This window comes from Rhinatrema bivittatum, chromosome 2 (genome assembly GCF_901001135.1).
Source record: "Rhinatrema bivittatum chromosome 2, aRhiBiv1.1, whole genome shotgun sequence".
In the NCBI taxonomy this organism is placed as follows: Eukaryota; Metazoa; Chordata; class Amphibia; order Gymnophiona; family Rhinatrematidae; genus Rhinatrema; species Rhinatrema bivittatum.
In genome coordinates, this window is record NC_042616.1 from 197,372,706 (window position 1) to 197,391,825 (window position 19,120).

At 46.3% G+C, this 19,120-nt stretch overlaps 1 protein-coding gene across 1 annotated transcript in view; it reads right to left on the reverse strand.

The window, feature by feature from the left end:
- Positions 1-16,770, reverse strand: part of CRPPA (CDP-L-ribitol pyrophosphorylase A) — a 490,539-nt gene extending 473,769 nt beyond the window's left edge. Inside the window, exon 1 of the mRNA XM_029589010.1 lies at positions 16,350-16,770. Coding sequence (XP_029444870.1) covers positions 16,350-16,552 — 203 coding nt within the window. The 5' untranslated portion in view covers positions 16,553-16,770. The remainder of the gene's footprint in view (positions 1-16,349) is intronic.
- Between the last annotated feature and the right edge of the window lie 2,350 nt (positions 16,771-19,120).

A 19,120-nucleotide genomic window follows, 5' to 3' on the forward strand; every position in this document is an offset into this window, starting at 1 on the left:
AATGGAACCGGTAACCTCAAGGGAGGCCTAAGGTGCTTCACTCCCTTCAAAAAAAACAAGGAAAACCTCAAGGGAGGCCTAAGGTGCTTCACTCCCTTCAAAAAAACAAGGAAACACCATTCACCAGGCCTCTGAAACAGGCAAGAGCCACAATCTGCATCTTCAAGGAATTAAGGGCCAAGCCTTTATTCAATCCATCCTGTAAAAAATCCAGAATGAGAGGGATCTTAACTGAACAAAGCAGAATACCCGGTTCCTCACACCAGGCCTCAAAAACTCTCCAAACACACACATAAGCCAAGGAAGTGGAGAACTTGCGAGCGTGGAGTAAAGTGGCAATCATCACAGGGGAATAACCATGCTTTAACAGGCAAGACCTCTCAAGAGCCAAACCATAAGAATCGAGTTGGATCCTCATGAAGAACTGATCCCTGCTGAAGTAGATCCATGTGTGGCGGAAGATGAGAGGCCCCCCTTTCAGTTGCAAATCCGCATTCCACGGACACCTGGGCCAGCCCGGCGCCACCAGGAGTACTAGCCCCCTAAGGCGTTCAATCTTGTGAATTATCCTGCCCAGCAAGGGCCACAGAGGAAAGGCATAAAGCAAAAGGTCTTCTGGCCAGACCTGCACCAGAGCATCTATTCCCAAGGACCTTGTATTTCTCCTGTGACTGCAGAAGCGAGGAACCTTCGCATTTCGAGAAGTCGCCAGCAGGTCTAGGAATGGAAAGCCCCAGCAATTCACTGAAACGCCTCAGCTGACAATACCCACTCTTCTAGATCCAGATTCTCTCTACTGAGAAAGTTTGCTCTTACGTTTTCTTTTCCTGCAGTGTGAGAAGCCGAGATCATCTGCAGATGACCTTCTGCCCATTCCATTTGTTGGTCTATTTCTAGCAACACTTGCTAGCTCTTGGGTCCTCCCTGGCAATTAATATAGGCCACCATCATCGCATTGCCTGATATCACGTGAACCGTGCTGAACTGTGGCTGAACTGCAAGCATGCCAGCTGAACTGCCCGGGCCTCCAGGCAATTGATGTTCCAGCAGAGATTCTTCGACTTTCCAGCGTCCCCAGGCCGTTAACTTCAGACTCGCATCTGTCGTGAGTAGCAACCAGGCCAGAGAGGACAAGGGGAACTCCCTTTCTCAGATGATCCTCCTGCAACCACCACTGGAAGCGGGAGCAGATTTCCATCGAACTGCATAATCCTGAGACTGCGGGTTCCAACAAGATAGCAGAAAACGCTGAGAAGGACGCATTTGCGCCCTTGCCCATGGCACCACTTCCAGGGTAGCTGCCATCTATAATGAAACCGCTATCTGATGGGAGGAGCAATCAGATAAGAGTTAGTAATCTATAGTATTTAGGAGAGTTGTGGGTGGATCCTTGTACCAGTGGCAGATGACCACGCCCCCGGGGAAGACCCCGAGAGGGACCACCGGTCAGGCTCAGAGTATGGAGACAGACACACACTAGTTCTTTTATTAGACAGTATACTGAACCACCAGAGGTGGCAGTAGTGAGCTGGAATGCCCGGCTGGGCTGTAGACCCTCAGAAGCTGGAACAGTGATCCCTGGAGGCTGAGCTGAAGAGAAACTGAAAATTAATGAGTAGGCAGGGTAAGCAGAGTTCATATACCGAACCTGATGGAAAGACTCACACAATGTCTCATAGAAGCCCAGGAGCTGGAATGTATAGGCCCTCGAGGAGCGAGTACCTGGTTCCAGGGAAAGCTCTGAGAGAGCGATGGTAACTCACAGATGTAGTAGGCAGTGCTGACTTCCTGGCAGAAGTGAATTCGAAGAAGTCTGGGAACAAGGGCCTTCGAGGAGCGAGTACCGGTTCCAGACTGCAATCTACAAAGTAAGAGAGAGAACGAGGCTCCCCAAGGAGTGGGTACCCCTGGTTAGTCCGAGGAGGCAGAGTAGCTTGGAAAGTCGAAGTGAGTCCGTTATCATTCCTTGCTAACTCGATGTGTTAGCAAATTCTAAGACCTTAAATATCCGTCGCGGGTGACGTCATCTTCGGGGGACGCCCCCGAGGTTCGCACCATCGCCGGTACTTCAGTCGGGGCCGTGCGCGCGCGCCCCTAGGCCTCCAGGAAACATGGCAGTTAGCAGCATGGAGCCGGTCCGGGGACGCCAAAGGACCTCGGCAGGAAGACGCCGCCGCAGCCAATCTTCCCGCGGCCGAAGAGGGAGGCACCAAAGAGGTGGGGAGGGCGGAGAGAGGGCATCGGGAACCGACAGACACAACACCATCAAGCTGAGTACCTGTAGTTCGGACCATATTGTCGGCGTATGGTGTTCATCAACTGACACACTTGAGACATCAATCTCTGGATCCAAACTTCCAGTAGGAAAACTCTGTCCTGTCCCGTGTCAAACCAGACCCCCAGATACTCCAACGACTGGAATGGTTGAAGATTGCTCTTGGTCAGGTTCACCATCCAACCGAGCTCCTGTGATACGATCATCTTGTGTGTCACCAGGCTGCTCTCTTCCTGAGACCTGGCTGGAATCAGCCAGTCGTCCAAATACGGGTGCACCAGGATTCCTTCTTGTCGCAAGGCTGCTGCTACCATCTCCATAATCTTGAAAAAAAGTTCTGGGAGCGATGGCTAGACCAAAAGGCAGCACCCAAAACCAATAATGGTGCCCCAACACCGCAAAGCGTGGAAAGCGTTAGTGTTCCAATCAGATGGGAATATTAAGGTAAGCCTCCAATAGAACCAAGGAGGTCAGAAATTCCCCTGTCTGCACTGCTATTATTACAGAACGTAAGGTTTCCATTCGAAAATGAGTCACTTTCAAGTGACAGTTGACCCTCTTGAAATCCAAGATGGGATGAAAGGAGCCCTCCTTATTGTGCACAATAAAATAAATGGAATATTGCCCCATTCTCTCTTGAGACATGGGTCCCGGAATCACAGCCCTTAGTCTGAGGAACCTTTGAAGCGTGAACTCCACTGCTGCTTCTTCTGCGGGGTGTGGCAAGGGGACACCCTGAACACATCCTAAGGAATACTAGGCCCCACTGGTCAGATGTGATCTCGACCCACCTCCGACAAAAGAGAGAGAGAGATGTCCCCCTATTTCTTGTCCGGAAAGTGGGTCGGCAAACCGTCATTGGGAAGCTCTGGAAAGACCACCACCTTTGCCAGATACTCTCTTGCGCTGCCGGAGACAAAAGGACTGAGACTAACCGAAAGGCCGAGTCACTGAAAGGTCATCTCTCTGTAGGGACGAACACTCCTGGAACCCCGGAAACGATCCCTCATACCAAAGGGACACTGTAACTGTTTCTTATCTTCTGGCAACCAAGGCATCGGAGACTCGCCCCATTTACTGGCCAGTTTCTCCAACCTGCTCCCAAACAAGAGCGAGCCTTTAAAGGGCATCTTGGTGAGACTGGCTTTAGAAGCTGTGTCAGCTGTCTAATTTTGCAACCAGAGTTGATGCCTGGCCGCAATCACCAAAGCCACTCCTCTGATCAAGGTCCGAACCAAATCACAGCCTGGGTCTGCTAAAAAGGTGGTAGCAGGCTCCATAACCACTCTGGAATTCCCTCCAGACTCATCAACCTCCTGAGAAAGAAGCAGACAAGATCTCGCCACTAGGGCACAACAAGAGACAATCTGTAAATTCATCACCACTGCCTCAAAGGCTTGCTTAAGAATAGCCTCAATCCTTCTATCATGTACATCCTTCAAGGCCGCTCCTCCCTCTACGGGGATAGTCATCCGCTTAAACATGGCACATACCAGAGCATCCACTTTAGGAAAATGAAAATGCTCTCTCTCATCTGGATCCAGGGGGTACAGGCCTTCCAATGTCTGACAGATTGACAAACTAAAGAGTAGCAAATCACCTGGACCGGATGGTATGCATCCTAGGGTACTGAAAGAACTCAAAAATGAAATTTCTGATCTATTAGTTAAAATTTGTAACCTATCACTAAAATCATCCATTGTACCTGAAGACTGGAGGGTGGCCAATGTAACCCCAATATTTAAAAAGGGCTCCAGGGGTGATCCGAGTAACTATAGACCAGTGAGCCTGACTTCAGTACAGGGAAAAATAGTGGAAACTATTCTCAAGATCAAAATCGTTGAGCATACAGAAAGACTTGGTTTAATGGAACACAGCCAACTCGGATTTACCCATGGGAAGACTTGCCTAACAAATCTGCTTCATTTTTTTGAAGGGGTTAATAAACATGTGGATAAAGGTGAACCGGCAGATGTAGTGTATTTGGATTTTCAGAAGGCGTTTGACAAAGTCCCTCATGAGAGGCTTCTAAGAAAACTAAAATGTCATGGGATAGCAGGCGATGTTCTTTCGTGAATTACAAACTGGTTAAAAGACAGGAAACAGAGAGTAGAATTAAATGGTCAATTTTCTCAGTGGAAAAGGGAAAACAGTGGAATGCCTCAGGGATCTGTACTTGGACCGGTGCTTTTCAAGATATATATATATAAATAATCTGGAAAGGAATACGACGAGTGAGGTTATCAAATTTGCGGCTGATACAAAATTATTCAGAGTAATTATATCGCAAGTGGATTGTGATACATTACAGGATGACCTTGCAAGACTGGAAGATTGGGCATCCAAATGGCAGATGAAATTTAATGTGGATAAGTGCAAAGTGTTGCATTTAGGGAAAAATAACCCTTGCTGTAGTTACACGATGTTAGGTTCCATATTAGGAGCTATCACCCAGGAAAAAGATCTAGGCATCATAGTGGATAATAGTTATTAGTGGATAATTTCTTATATTAGTGGATAATTTATTCTTATATTTATAATTTTATTTTATTTTAAGTCGTTCGCTGCTTTATCTATAAGTTCATACGAAGTTAGCCCTGTTATCTGTACCCTCTTGTTTGATGTAATTTCCAACTTTGGTTCTATGTAAACCGACGTGATATGTACTAGTACAGGAACATCGGTATATAAAAGCCTTAAATAAATAAATAAATAAATAAATAGTTTAAAATTGTTGGCTCAGTGTGCTGCAGCAGTCAAAAAAGCAAACAGAATGTTAGGAATTATTAGGAAGGGAATGGTTAATAAATCGGAAAATGTCATAATGCCTCTGTATCACTCCATGGTGAGACCGCACCTTGAATACTGTGTACAGTTCTGGTCACCGCATCTCAAAAAAGATATAGTTGCGATGGAGAAGGTACAGAGAAGGGCAACCAAAATGATAAAGGGGATAGAACAGCTCCCCTATGAGGAAAGACTGAAGAGGTTAGGGCTGTTCAGCTTGGAGAAGAGACGGCTCAGGGGGGATATGATAGAGGTCTTTAAGATCATGAGAGGTCTTGAACGAGTAGATGTGACTTGGTTATTTACACTTTCAAATAATAGAAGGACTAGGGGGCATTCCATGAAGTTAGCAAGTAGCACATATAAGACTAATCGGAGAAAATTCTTTTTCACTCAATGCACAATTAAGCTCTGGAATTTGTTGCCAGAGGATGTGGTTAGGGCAGTTAGTGTAGCTGGGTTCAAAAAAGGTTTGGATAAGTTCTTGGAGGAGAAGTTCATTAACTGCTATTAATCAAGTTTACTTAGGGAATAGCCACTGCTATTACTGGCATCAGTAGCATGGATCTTCTTAGTGTTTGGGTAATTGCCAGGTTCTTGTGGCCTGGTTTGGCCTCTGTTGGAAACAGGATGCTGGGCTTGATGGACCCTTGGTCTGACCCAGCATGGCAATTTCTTATGTTCTTATGACCCTCTTTAAAATTTGCCTCTGAGGCATCCCATTCCAGATCAATCAATTCCTGGATGGCATGCATCACCGGGAAAAAACAAGAGGCTTTAGGAAACCAAAATGGGATTTTTTCCTCAGCTCTGACATAACATCAGAAGCAGGGACACCCAGCTGTTTCAAGGTCTGGGAAATCAGGGCCGACAGTTCATCTCTATGAAACAACCGCAACATGGTTCGATATGGTTCCAGCCCTGGAGGAATTTCTCCATCTTCCAGGAAGTCAGGATCAACCTTATCATCAGTGCCATCCAGATTCCTGTCGGGAATACCCACAGGGAGCCGAGGCAAGCCCCAGTGCTTAAGCATAGGACTAGAAGAGGGATGAGCCACCGGACAGAAAAGAGGAAAGTGGAGGACTACGCCTGAAGAAAGGCATGTAAGCTTTGAAACAATTCCAGCCAAGAAAAATCATCCGAGTCCAGACAATGCCCAAAAGGAACTGAAGTTGGTCCCACAGAACTGCCCTCGCCAGCGGAGGAGCCAGTCAAGGGAGAACCAAGATCTGGCGTCCCCCGAGCAAAGGCCGTGACCAACCCATCATCAGAATGGGAAGAGCCAGGCTTAGCAAAATCCGAGGAAGACAACTCCCCCTGAGTGTCTGAGCACCGCTGACATGGGTTAGAAGCCAGGTCAGGCTGAGAAGTCCTAACATGACAGGCAACACAAATAGGAAGATGCTTAGGCATCTTGCTTACTGGCGCCATCACTGCAGTATACGTGCATCGGAACGGCTCACATTAAAAAATGAAATACGCCCAAAAAATAAGCACCTAGAAGAAAGCGCAACAAGACGCACGCACAACCTGTGCACCAACTTAAACGCGTAAAAAAATTTGTGCACGTAAAAAGCACACCTAAAAAACGAGCGTACGTGTGCGCAGAAAGAACACACTGTGCACACTGATGGCCTACAGAGGGCAGCAGAACATGCACAAGAGTGCGTGAAAACAGCCACCACGGCCTACCATGCGGTGAGCAAGAAAAAAGCCTAAGTGCATGGCCTAGCCCACCGTGGGCTGCTCAACCCTCCAGGCTGCCCAATTTCCCAACCCCAATGGAAACGGGAACGAATGTTGGCACGACACGCCAAGAATGAAGATTGGAGGAAGTCCTGAAACCTCTCTAACTGTCTCTGATTCAGGTAAAACTATCTCTATTTTTTTTTAAACCTTACTTGAGCTCAGTGCTTACCGGCTGAGTACAGAGATGGTCTCTTGCTGTGGGGGGAGAGGGCATCTGCCTTCACCGCCGCGCTCAGCCTCCTGCATCCGCTGCCTTTCATCTGAACTAGCAGCTAAGTCCATGCTGGGAAACCCAGCTACTGGACCAAGGCACAGGTCTGAGGGATCACAGAAATCGCCTTAAGAATTCTCAACTGGGGGAAGGACCTTTAGGTATCATCGCAGGAGAGCGAAGCTTTCATTTCCTGAATTAAGAATTTCAAATCTCTTTCAAAAAGCTCAAAGCAATCCTTATAGGGAGATGGAAACGGAGAATACTGGCAGGCTGGGGTCACTGCAGGGTTATATATACTATGACATCAGCTTGCTCCGTCTCCATCTGCTGGCAGGGGAGAATAAACCCACTGATCCTGAGTCTATCTGTCTACACCAGAGCTTTCCAAAGTGTGTGTCGCGACACTTTAGTGTGTCGCCTGCAGTGTGCCGGTGCACATGACAGGGAGGAGCAAGTGGTATACCGAGGAGAGGTCAGGGGGAGCCAATGTGGCCGCCGGTGGACCTCATCCCACTGGCGGCTGAGTAGTGAAGTATCGCTGTGCCGGAGACACATAGCAGGAAGATCAGCAGGGCCGAGGTGGAGTTCACGTCACCACGGCCCGAAGAAAAATGTCATGTCTAAACATGCAGGTGCTCCTCCTCCTTCCTGCCCGCGCGGCCCCGGAAGAAAAATGTTGCCGGAGCCGCGCGGGCAGGAAGGAGGAGGAGCATCAGCCACGTGCAGAAAAGGAGCAGCTTTGTTGCAGCGGGCTGAGAAGAGGAGGAGGCCTGGTAGTAGGGCCGCCGCCGTGGATCAGCCCGAGAAGATCAGGGCCGCCGCCGTGGATCGACCCGAGAAGATCAGGGCCGCCGCCATGGATCAGCCCGAGAAGATCAGGGCCGCCGCCGTGGATCGCCGAAAAGATCAGGGCCGCTGCAGAGCCCATCCTGCAGCGACCCGTGAAGAGAAGGCCCAGAGGTAAGAGAGAGGCTGAGGGCCCGTAGAGTGTGTGTATGAGATGAGTTGAGAGATTGTGTGTGTGTATGAGATGAGAGATTGTGTGTCTGTGTGTGAGATGAGTTGAGAGATTGTGTGTCTGTGTGTGAGAGTGAGTTGAGAGACTGTGTGTCTGTGTGTGAGAGTGAGTTGAGAGACTGTGTGTCTGTATGTGAGAGTGAGTTGAGAGACTGTGTGTGGGAGTGAGGACCTGAATGTTTGCAGAGACAGCATGTGAGAGCCTGTGTGTGTGAGAGAGAGAAAGCATGTGAGAATGAGAACCTGACTGTATGTTTGAGGGAAGAAGATGGATGGACAAAAAAAGACAATATGAAAGGAATTGGCAAAAAAATAAGAAAGAGAAGGTGGAACAAAAAAACCTGTGACCAACCAATTAGAAAATTAAGATCAGACAGCAAAGGTAAAAAAATAAATTACTTTTTACTGATTGGCACATGTAATTTTTGGTAATGTGCAACAATAGCACTTTCTCTATGCGGATCTCACAATGTACAAGATCAACATGGAGGAAGTGGAAACCCACGGGGCCTGCACAGAGGAGGCAGTAGAATGGGCTTCAGTGCCAGTAGCAGCAATCAGTGCCTCCCCAATAGCCATGCGGCATCAGTGACAGTGGCAGCAGAGGAATGAGAGAGGCTCCGAGGTTGCTGGCAAAAGAGAGGGGTCTGTCTTTAGTGTGTGCATGTGTATGAATGGGAGTCTGCCTGGGGGTGTATGTGTGTGAATGCATGGGTGCCTGCCTGAGGGTGTGTCTGTGTTTGAGAGTGAATGGGTGTCTTCCTGGGGTTTGTATGTGTGACAACAGGTGCCTGTCTGTGTGTGGTGTATGTGTATGTGAGAATGAATTGGTGCCTGCTTGGGGGTCTGTGTGTGTGAGAATGAATGTGTGCATGCCTGGGGGATGGTGAGGGAGTGGTGTGAAAATGAATGGGAGCCTGCCTGGGGGTCAGTTTCAGTGTGTGAGAATGACTGGGAGCTTGCCTGGGGGTGTGTGTTTGTGTGAGAATGATTGGGAGCTTGCCTGGGTGTGTGTGTTTGTGTGTATGTGAGGGAGCCAGAGAGAGTGAGAGCATGAGTGTGTATGAGAAAATCCAGGGGAGTAAGAGTTTGTGTGGGAGGTGTGTGTGGAGGGGGAGAGAGTGTCTTAGAGCCTGAGAGTGTGTCAGTGTCTGTGAGAGCGAGAGGTTATGGTGGGTATAAGAGCATGAATGTGTATGTATGTGACAGTGTATGTGTGAGAGAGAGAGAGAGGATAACCTCCTAATCCTTGACAATATCAGGGTGACTGGAAATCAAGAGCTTCCATGTATGGACAGCAGGGGCTTTTTAAAATCCTTATTAGTTTTATTTATTGGGTGTTATTTGATATATGTGCTATTTTGAAATATTTTATTGGTGTTTGGGAAATTGTAAAAAATGTATATGAATTTAATTAATAGAAATTCTATTTATCAGTACTTTTAAAATATTCTTTTATTAGTATGGTTTTACTATTATAACTGATGCTTTATGTTTCTTGATTTTATTTGTTTTATGAGGAATGGTGGTTCTGTTTTTCCATTGTTAATACACAGAGTCTGGCTTCTTGGGGTTTCCATTTCAGTTTTTGTCTAATTTGTGCTCCTTTATTTTGTATTTGGTGAGGGTCTGTCTCTGCTCTGTGTGTGTGACCATGATGAGAGATTCTGCTAGCATAGGGATCTACAGCAATCTGGTTTGTTTTGTTTCCTCAGTAGGTAGTGTATTGATATTCTAGGACCCAGTGTAATATTTACCCTTGCTTTTTCACAGGTAGGGTTATTGTTGTTTGAGTCCTTGGTGTTATTACTGTTATGTTACAATGGGATTGCAGTATAGATTTTGAGTGTCTTTTTTGCGGGGTTTTGTGTTAGTTCACAATGTGCCTGGCAGTGGAAGGTGTTTGTGCTGCTGTTACTGTGAGGTGACACCAGAATTTGAAAATATCTTTTAGTATGATGAGCTGTAAGGGAAACATCCAAGCTCCATTGTTTGGGGGAATTTCAGTGGATGCACAGAGTTACAGAACTGGAGGTGCAGGATTTATATTGACATTCTGACCCTTCCTATAAATTCCAGACTTCACTCTCATAGCCATATAGAATTAGTTGAATGAGGCTATCAAATAATTTTATAGTGTGAAACTGGCCAGCTTTTTAAAATTACGCAGAAGACCTTTTGGACTTTTTTATTAACACCAAATATTCAAAAGCTGTGTTCATCCCATCAAGCTCATATATCTCATTAAAGAGGTAAATTGAATAACACAATAACTTTGTTTTATTATTGTTACTCATAAATTATAACGATAACATTAATCTTGGAATATTATATATTTTTAATATAAATGAAAGGTTTTCACAAGATAGTGTTACGTAAGGGTGTTTAGTGTGCCCATGGGCCTCAGCCCGACCCCAGACAGATCCAGGATCGAACCAAGGGTTGACGGCGTGTTCCAGCATGGCTGACGGTCTTACCCTCTGCCAGGCCGGCAAGCTCCCAAGGCCAACAACAAGATGATGTTGGAATGTGAATTGTCCTCTGACCATTCCGAGCCGTTTCGGACCTGCTGCTTAGATCGGCATGGAGCAGCAGGCCTGGCCTGAGGTCGAGGGCAAACGGGCCTTGACACGAAGACATGACAGCGCGGTTGATGCGACGGCATCACAGACGAGGGTTAAAGCGAAGATATGACACCAGGGCTGATGCAACGGCATCAGAGACGAGGAACTTGACGAAGTCCAAACGAGACAAGAAGCTGGAAAGGAAGACATTGGCACTGTCTCTCAGGGCACCCTACATAGCCCACCTTCACGGGCGGACCCAATGGGCTGGTCACGGACCACCCTGTCCCACTGAGCACCCTACACAGCCCGAGGAGGCTGGTCATGGACCATGCTGAGAACGGGACGAGCGCAGGGAAGAATCTAGTCGAAGTGGGACTCCGACGACGAAGCCAGATGTCGCCCGAAGCACCACAAAGGCTGACAGGACATGACGGCTCAAGAGCACAGGACACCAGTCCACTGCCGGCATCTCCCATGACGAAGCTGCATCACCAGGAGATCCATGGCCGGCAGAACAGAAGGCTCCGGAGCACAGACGACACAGGAGCAAACCACCAAGGAAGCAGGAACATCAGGAAGCGGAGGATCAAGACGAGACACCAGAACCCCTGGACGAGGACCTCAGGCACGAAGACATGATTCAAGACACAGACGAGACGAGGAGCTCCACGAAGAAGACAAAGGCCTGTTGGAGCACTGGCCAGCAGGAGCTTCCACAGACGAAGTAACTCCGATGCAAGGCAAGGCTGATTGGAAGTTGAAGTCCTTTTATAGGGCTGCAGACCGGCGACTCCCTGGGAGGAGTTTGGGTGGCCCACACCTAGCTGGCCCTATAACTACAGAGGAGTGCTGCGGGCCGGTCCCTAAGGAGAAGGACGTGGCTCAAACCAGGAAGTCCATGCAAACACAAACAGACTCAGGCAGGCCCCAAGAACACAGAGGCCTCCCAGGCCCTGGAGCAAATCCTGGACAGTTCGCAGGCGAGACCCCGGCTTCAGAGCGGCCTCCAGGAAGAGGTAAGGAGCCTCCTGTAGCACCGCTACAGGAGGGTTCATAACAGATAAGTTGTGTCGTGAAACATTTTATTATGTATGTATTTAAGGAAACATACATAAATTGTCGAAATACATTTCGTTTGTTTAACTTTTAACCTCTGGTTTGCTGGTAGACTGAATTACTGTATCACAAAATTATATTTGTCTAAAAAGTGTGTCACCAACATGAAAAGTTTGGCAAGCTCTGGCTTACACGCTAGGAAATATGAAATTGCAGACCTGCTACTGGCAATCTATAACCTATCATTCAAATCAGCCTTTATACCTGAAAACTGCAGGGTAGCAAACGTAATGCCAATTTTCAAAACGGGATTGAGGAGTAATCGGAGCATCTACAGACCAGTGAGCTGATGTCAGAGCCTGGTAAAATTATAGGGGTAGTTATTCAAAAGCCATTAAGTAGTTATCTGGCTATAATTTAGCTGGATAAAAAAGGGGTGTTCCGGTTATACCGGATATACCTGATATTCAGCTAAACTAGCTGAATATCAGGTATATCCAGCTAGGTTATCCAGATAACTTTAGGCCTGCTTCATAGCAAGCCTAAATTTATCCAGCCTCGTTACAAATTTATCCAGCCTCGTTACAAATAACCAGCTATATTCAAAATAATATAGCTGGTTAAGTAGTTCTGTAAAAAAAAAAAAAAAAAAAGGAAGATTGTGGGCTTACACAACTTATCTAGACCCCCTCCTTCCTTTTACTGCCCCCTCCAATCCTCAAATTGTTGGCATGTCAATTAACAAAAATAACAGAGCCAGGGTTGTGCCTCATCCCCTCCTCACCCACTGCGACTGGGTCCTGTTTGTTTTTTGTTTTGCTTTTTTTTAAATAGTCTTCTTTCCAGGGTTGGCCTTCCCATCCCATCCCACCCCAATCCTATCCCTTTCACCTCCTTGTACCTGAAATAGTAGTGTTCTTGCCACCCTGATCGCAGCAGATTCCTACTGTCATATGAGCCCAGCATAATCCAGGCCCATCAATGATGTGACCAGCCCAGCCACTCAGGCACACTCACAGCAACTCATGTAACTAAAACACAGTCTCTCTCTCCCTCAGCCTGTCCCCCCCCCCCCCCCACACACACACACACTCTCTATCTCAGGCCATCTCCCCCTACACCCTCCCCCTACACCCTCTCTTCCCCACTACCAGTCAGCCTCCACTATCCTGTCCCTCTCCCCCCAGTTTGTTAATCTACCCTTACCTTCTCCAGAGACTTGCTATCAGTGCTGCCTCCAAAGCAGCTGTTCTGTTTTCTTCCAGCACTGCATGGCTCTCAGTAAGTTAGAGCCATGCAGTGCCTGAACTCCTGCACTGTTCTCCTAGTCTTACAAGAACAGCGCAGGATTTTGGGCACTACACACAGGGTTTAAACTCACTAAAAGCTTCAAGAAGTCAGAGGAAAGCAGAACAACTGAGCTGGAGAATATGGTTGAAGAGTCTGTATTGGGGTAAAAGAGTCAGGGAGTCATACTTAGGGTCAATGGGAGCAGCTAATGGCTCCTTCAAGATTTTGGCGCCCATAAGAAAAGAGCCATGGTGATATCCTTTGCAGCTGTGCGGGCACATAAACCTAAGCAATAGAAGCAGACTCCTTTTTGGCCTGAATATTTGGCACCATCAAAATCTGGCACCCTAAGGAGTTGCATATGTTGCCTATTCCTAAATCCGGGCCTGGGCCTTACAATAAAGAACTCGTATCTAGATGTTATACAAGGAGGTCCCAAAGTGAAGGTAATCAACAAGACGTAGGAATAAAAATGTATTCTGTTCAATTATTCTCTCTCTCTCTGACTTCATCTATGAGGTTCCTGCTAGATCCACTATAATCAGGGTGGCTAAGTAAGAGTTTTTCAAAACTACAGGAATATTATTGTTTCCAGAATGCAATACAAGGAATCACAAAGGGAGGGATGAAAGGGAGGAGGCATTATATATAAAAAATAATATTAAAGCAAAAGAATTGAGGGCTTATGAGATAAGAAGGAGACAATGTGGTTTAATTTGGAAAGAGGGAATGGAACATTTATTTATATTGGTGTAATATAAAGACATCCATCAGAGACAGAAGAGATGGATAGAAATTTAATGGAGGTTATTCACAAAATTGCTATGAAAGGGGAGATGCTATTGTTGGGTATTTCAATCTGTGGATGCTGAATGGGACATCCCAGCTGCAGTGTCTAATAGAAGCAAAGAGATCCTGAATTCTCTGCAAGGAAAATTGTTCTGTCAACAGGTAATGGAACCCACACGGGAGGGGGTGATACTGGACCTGGTGCTTACTAATGGGGGCGATAGCTCTAATGTTGTAGTTGATGATCATCACTGGATGGTGAGGTTCAGTATCAGAGTGGTTCAGTATCAGAGCACAGAAGATGAAGGTTCATTTAAAGGCAAGGCTCCTAGACTTCGGGAAAACTAAGGGCCTGGGGAAAATCTAGGGGCAGCAGAAGAGCAGTGGGCAAAACTAAAAGGAGATATTATAAAGGCAACTAACCTTTTTGTGTTTGTATATGATTTTATGACCTGCTTGTTAATGTGTAATACTACTTGTGTATGTGCAAATACGTAAACCGCCTAGACGGATAGCCCCCTACCCATTGTGCGGTATATAAGAATTTTAAATAAATAAATAATAAATAAATAAAGGAAAGAAAAAAAAAAAAAAAAAGAGGCCACTGTGGTTTTCTAAAGAAGTAGCTGAAAAGATAAGAGAGAAAAGGTTAGCATTCATAAACTACAAGAGATCACAGAAAGTGGAAAGCAGGCAACAATATCTGGAAAAGCCCCCAATATCTTGGGGGCTTTTCCCAATCATAGCAACAGGCCCCCAATATCTTGGGGGCCTGTTGCTATGATAATAAGTTAGATATGTACACTTTCCCAGAGAATCTGGGAAAGCAGTCAGAAATGCAAAAATCCAAATGTAAGAAAATAAAAAATATGATAAAACAATGGGACAAGACATATTTAGATATGTTAGTGAGAGAAGGACGTGCAAAAGTGGCATTGTGAAACTCAGAGGTGAAGGGGAGAAATATATAAAGGCTGATAAGGAAAAAACAAAATTGCTAAACAAATATTTCTGTCTGATGTTCATTGAAGCAGGAAGTTAGCTAGATACACATAGCTGGCTAACTTTAGAATAGGTCTTTGGCCTGACCAAATTTAACCAGCTAATTCAACTCCTCCCAGTTATATCCATGGAATGCCCTTAACCTAGTTGGCTAATAAATAGCAGGCTAGACTTTAGTCAGTTAAGTCCCTAAATTTTCATTTAGCTGGATAACTTCTGAGTTAGCCGGTTAAATGCTTCTGAATATGGACCTCATGAGGTAGATATTCAAAAGCCATTTAGATAACTTAAAGTTGTCCATCTAAATGGCAAGTTTTGGTATATTCAGCCTTTTATCTGGCTAAATTTTAGCCGGATAAGTCATTATCCCTCTAAAATTTAGCCAGATAAAAAAAGAGACATTATGGGGAAGTAATTGGGAGGAACTACTTATCCAATCAAAGTACCCAGATAAGTAGGGATAGTCAAACTTATCCTGCTAACTTTAGCCGGTTAACTTATGCTGCTAACTTCAAACTTATCCAAGTATATTCAGTGGCATCAATTAATACTCTGGCAACCTTATCTGGATAAGTCTTATCCGGCTAATTTACTTACAGGCCGATGCAATAAAACCTGCAGGAGAGCCGGCGCTCCGTGGTGAGCGCCCGCTCTCCCGACGCGCCCAGGCACCTCTCCTGGGCGCACGATTCTCTATTTAAATTAGGGCCCGCGCTAATAAGAAGGCACTAGGGACACTAGCATGTCCCTAGCGCCTCCTTATTACAGGAAGTGGCAGCTGTCAGTGGGTCCGACATCCGACGCTTAATTTTACTGCGTCGGTTTTCGATCCCGTTGACAGCCACAGATTTGGAAAATGGACGCAGGCAAAATTGAGCATCCATTTTCGAGCCCACGGACAGAATTTTTTTTTCAAGAAGTTTTTTTTGTTTTTTTTTAATTTTGGGGGCCTATTGCTATGATAATAAGTTAGATATGTACACTTACCCAGTGGTATGTACACTTACCCGGTGCTGTCTATGGTTAACCCCTACCTTTCAGTATCCCAGGCGACTAATAGGCTCAGCAACATGCATTTGTATGTGATGAGCGCTATTAGTTTTCGCGAGTTTGGCCGCGCGTTTTCGAGGCGCTATTTCCTCTTCCAGTATAAGGGGTAAATGACGCGCGACGAAAACGCGTGGCCAAACAGGTGCTAAACGGTGCGCTCGGCCGAGTGCACCGTTTAGCACCTGAGGCATTGCCGTTTAGCACCTGAGGCATTGCCTGTTACCCGGCAATGCCTCAGTATTGACCTCCATAATGTTTTAAAAATACCGTACCATGCCTTGAGCGTTTGTTAAGGTGCATTAATATGTGGTGCTATAGGATAAAGTTTTCCCTCCAGGTGACTGGTTAAAAAATCTGCGTTCAGGGATAGCAGCTGCTTTAACAGAATTAGGAAGGGCTTGCCCGAGGCTGCTTTTATGCATCACGTGCGCGTTTATTTCGTAGCCGGAGAGGGAAAAGAAAGGCGGTCGGATGGCTCTTGTGTACAACTGGGGGGCGGGAGAAGCGAGGCGGATGCGGGTAACAGAAAGCGACGGCGACTCACGGTTACCTCTCGAAAGCTTGCACGGTGTAGCTGATGAGCGGCCTCTCTAGGATGGCGCAGAACTGCTTCGGGGTGCAGCCCCCCAGCCTCTCCCCACAGCCTCCCGCCGGCAGCACCGCCGCCACGGACAGCCCCGAGCCCACCGCTCCCGGGCTGCGACGGATCGGTGGCGGCGGCGGCTCACAAGGCCGCGAGGAGCCGGGCTGCATGGGCGGAGGCGGCGGCGGGAACCCCGGAGAGAGCGGCTGGCTTCCCGCGTGCAGGGCCTGAGCGGCGGCGGGCGGGCGGGGCGACGTCCGGTGCAGGCGGGCGAGCGAGCTCCGGGATCAGGGCTGGCGCTGGGCCTCGGCTCCTGTGTGCACCCGCGGTGGCGCTGGAGGGGCTCAGTTCAGGAAGGGGGGGATGGGCAGGTTTTGCTAAAAGCTTCTCTTCTCGTTCTCCGTGCGAGGGGGAGCGGCGGGAGAGCTTAGTAAAATGAGTCTGTGTGCATTATTGCATGGAAGATAATATCAGGAGGCAGAAAAGGGGGTACAGAGAACTTGGATTTGTTTATTTTTCTAACAAATAGGGATTCTCCCTTTTAGAGAGGAGCAGCTCTCCAGTTTCTACCGAATGGAATAGTCCATGTATACCGACAGTTAATGAAAGACCGTTATAAATAATTGGAATAAGAAAATGGCAGTGGGTGAATAATGCCCCCCCCCCCCCCGGTAGAAATATTGTTTTGCCATCAGATCTTGTGATTCTATCAATTTCTGTTTTCCCAGCTGCTTACTGTCTCTCAGCTTGACTTTAAAATTGACTTCTTTTCTGCTCTCTTCTGCCAAACGTTTAGTCCAGTGCAGTAACGTACGGGAGGGGACTCTCATGATCCTCTTGTTTAATTATTTAATTAAAACGAGGAGCATCTCACTTCATGGAGCAGAGATAGGGAAAGCCTCTTGATTAAACATGGGTAGCATATCATTGGTCGGCTGCATGGCTTTTGTACTTCACCCAATTCCTTTTCTACCAATAAGTTTTCTTGTCCAGTTCATTTCACTGCAAAATTAAACTATTTAACCATACTTAATTTTGCCCCCCTCCCCTAGACCAGGGCTTCCCAAACCTGACCTGGTGACCCCACAGCCAGTTGAGTTTCCAGGACATCCACAATATATATGCCTAGATCATAAGATATGCCATACTAGGTCAGACCAAGGGTCCATCAAGTCCAGCATCCTGTTTCCAGCAGTGGCCAATCCAAGTCACAAGTACCCAGATGTTAAATAGATCCCAAGTTACAATTCCATATTGATTAAAAGCAGTTTATGGACTTATCCACTTATGCAAACCTTTTTTAAACTCAGTTACGCTGTCTGCCGTAACCAAATCCTCTCTCAATGAATTCCAGAGCTTAAATATGCGTTAAGTGAGAGAGAATTTTCTCCATTTTGTTTTAAATGAGCTACTTGCTAACTTCATAGAGTGCCCCCTAATCCTTTTATTGTCTCACAGAGGAAATAAGATTTACATTTACCTAGTCAAGTCCTTTCATGATTTTGTGGATCTTTGTAATATCCCCTCTCGACCATCTCTTCTCCAAGCTAAACAGCCCTAATCTCTTTAGCTTGTCCTCATAGGGGAGCCATTCCATGCCCTTTATCATTTTGATCACCCTTTTCTACACTTTCTCTAGTGCAGCTATATCTTTTTTTGAGATGTGGCGACCAGAATTGCACATAGTATTTAAAGTGTGGTCTCACCATGGAGCGCTACAGATGCATTATGACATCCACCATTGTTAAATAAATAAAAATAAATAAAATTCCCTTCCTAATAATTCCTAACATTCGACTGCCACAGTACACTGAGCCGACACTTTCAATGTATTATCTGCTATGATGGCTAGATCTCTTTCCTGGGTGGGGTCTCCTAAGACAGAACCCAACAATATGTAACTATAGCAAGGGTTATTTTTCCCCTATGTGCAACACCTTGCACTTGTCCACATTAAATTTCATCTGAAGTTTGGATGCCCAGTTTTCCACCTCTCAAGGTGCTCCTGTAGTTTATCACAATCCGCTTGAGATTTAACTACTCTGCATAATTTTGTATCATCTGCAAATTTGATCACCTCACTCATCATACCCCTTTCCAGATCATTCATACATACAGTGGGCCCTTGAGTTACGACTAGCTCGGGTTAAGACCAACCTTTCAGGGCTTGAGTTACAACCAAAATTCGACTTACGACCGGTTTTCCTGATTTGAGTTACAACCAATATTCAAGTTACGAGAGAGAGAGAGCGCCTAACCATAATGCCCTCATACTAGGTAGGTATTTATACCCCTATATGAGGCCCACCTAGTTACTCGAGGTGAGGTGTAAGTATTGGTTAAGGGGTTAGGGGCCACTTTGACATGCAGAGTGTGACGTACAAACAGAACAGTGCACGCTTGTGAAGATGTGATGACTTTCGGAGTGAGGAAACTCACCCAAAGATGAGATTTGTGCAGTGTTCTCCCATACTAGCTTGTTACCCAGGTAGAGAGTCCATATGCAGATATCGTAAAGGAACTGGTGGAGGAGGTAAAATTGTTGTTACTGGTAGGCTAGGCACATTTTATAACTTTTTGGTGAGTACACTAGAAATTATTGGTGTTTCTGGTAATAACAGACATACAACCATTTTTTATTATAGAAATGGTTAGGTAAGGGGTGCTTTTGGGAGGTTTGGAACGCATTATGGGTATTTCCATTATTTCCTATGGAAAAAATAGTCTTGACTTACAAC